Source organism: Poecilia reticulata, unplaced genomic scaffold (genome assembly GCF_000633615.1).
Source record: "Poecilia reticulata strain Guanapo unplaced genomic scaffold, Guppy_female_1.0+MT scaffold_300, whole genome shotgun sequence".
NCBI classification, from domain to species: domain Eukaryota; kingdom Metazoa; phylum Chordata; class Actinopteri; order Cyprinodontiformes; family Poeciliidae; genus Poecilia; species Poecilia reticulata.
The window spans coordinates 67,133-68,756 of NW_007615075.1; the positions used below are offsets into that span (position 1 = coordinate 67,133).

The 1,624-nt window shown below is 50.4% G+C and overlaps 1 protein-coding gene across 1 annotated transcript in view; it reads right to left on the reverse strand.

Moving 5' to 3' along the window:
- Positions 1-6: 6 nt before the first annotated feature.
- The window catches only part of LOC103460818 (G2/mitotic-specific cyclin-B2-like), a gene marked incomplete at its 5' end in the record, with an annotated part of 6,703 nt that continues 5,085 nt past the window's right edge, over positions 7-1,624 (reverse strand). Inside the window, 2 exons of the mRNA XM_008403127.1 lie at positions 7-614; positions 1,357-1,618. Of these exons, the coding sequence (XP_008401349.1) occupies positions 384-614; positions 1,357-1,618 (493 nt within the window). The remainder of the gene's footprint in view (positions 615-1,356; positions 1,619-1,624) is intronic.

The window sequence follows — 1,624 nt, forward strand, 5'->3', positions numbered from 1 at the left end:
AACGTTCATTAGTCTAGAAAACAGGAACCAACATTCTGTCCCATTTATTACGGGACCAAAACGGCTCCAACCAGCTGGGTTTTAGCTGCAACTCAGTGTTTCAGCTGAACCTGCGGCCTGGAGGGTTGGGACAACAGCAGATCAGTGATTTATAAACTACCAGCAGTAGTTCAAAGTCTCTTCTCTCAGCCAAGGACTGTCGCCATCATCCTGGTTCTAGTCAGAACTCCAGCAGCAGCAGCGCTCTGGACCGTTGATCTGTCAGTCAGACCTGTGAAGACGCTGCTGCAGGAATCAAAGCCACTAAAGAGAAACGCCTGGATGAGTTTCTCCGATCCTGGAAATGTTCTGCAGCTGGTACAAGGTCCACTTTGGAACCAGCTTCATGTGGCTCCGAGGTCAGAGGTCATCCTGACCTCTAGTTTCCAGCTGGAATAGGTGAAGCCGACAGAGGGACAGGTAGGGCGACTCACCCAGGGCAGGCCGTCCACCAGCAGCTGGGACAGACACAGGGAGGCGGCGGCGACCTCAGAGGGCCGCAGGTGGACCATCTGGTAGTCCAGGAGGGTCAGCTCCATCAGGTACTTGGCCAGAGTGTGCTTCTCTACGTCGGTCTGAGACACAGAGACAGTCAGAACCACTGATCCAGTCTGGACCAGAACCCTGGAGAACTCCTGGTTCAGTCCATTTCTTTGGATCCAGACCAGACTAAACGATCGATGCGAGTTTCCTGGCCGATCAGAAATCTTTAAAACGCAACTAACATTTAGCTTAGGAATGGATTTAAAAACAAAAATCAAACATCAGACAAAAGGTGAAGATCATCAATTCAGTTCCTTCAAAAAAAACAAAAAAAATAAAAAATAAAAATAAAGTTATTGCCCAAAATGCAACACAGCATAAGCCTGTCACAACAAGCGGTTGGGAAAATAATAATTGTTATAGATGCTCCATGTTCAATATTGTTGAAAAGTCGCCATTTTGAAAATAAATGCTGCAAACAATTGAGACAGTCTGATGTAGTAAGTTTTAACTCCTGCCTGCCTTTTTTCTCTGTTCAAGACAAAAAGATTCAACATTTTTCAAACTAAATTTGGTTACGGAGCTCAAGTTTGACCTGAAATGCTTTAAAAAGTTAAGTTTTATCTGAGAGGGCGTTTCTGGCATCACGAGCTGAAAATGGTCTCCAGAAACAAAACCACCACCTGGGACAGTTTACCGCCCAGAAACATCGTTATGGCAACAGGCTGCTGATGCTCAGACAGCCGTCGGTTCATCGGAGCGCCGCTACATGAAGTCTGGAAGCGATGGGCCGATCAGGAGTTTTCCCAGAACCCCCTGCAGCTCCAGACTCACGTTTGCCACCTTGGAGGCTCGGCGCAGGAAGTGCAGCGGCAGCGGGCGCCCCAGCTGGAAGCCGAGCCTCCTCAGCACCAGCTGCTCCATCTCCAGGATCTGGGCCCTGCTGAAGGCGTCGTCCGTGATGTAGGCGAAGTCTCCCACCTCCGGGCAGAACATCTCCTCGTACTTGCAGGCCACCAGCATGGCGGCCACGCCCGCCAGCTGCAGCTTCCTGCGGGACACGGGCTGGACCTGCGGCGGCAGCAGAGGGTCAGACCTGGAG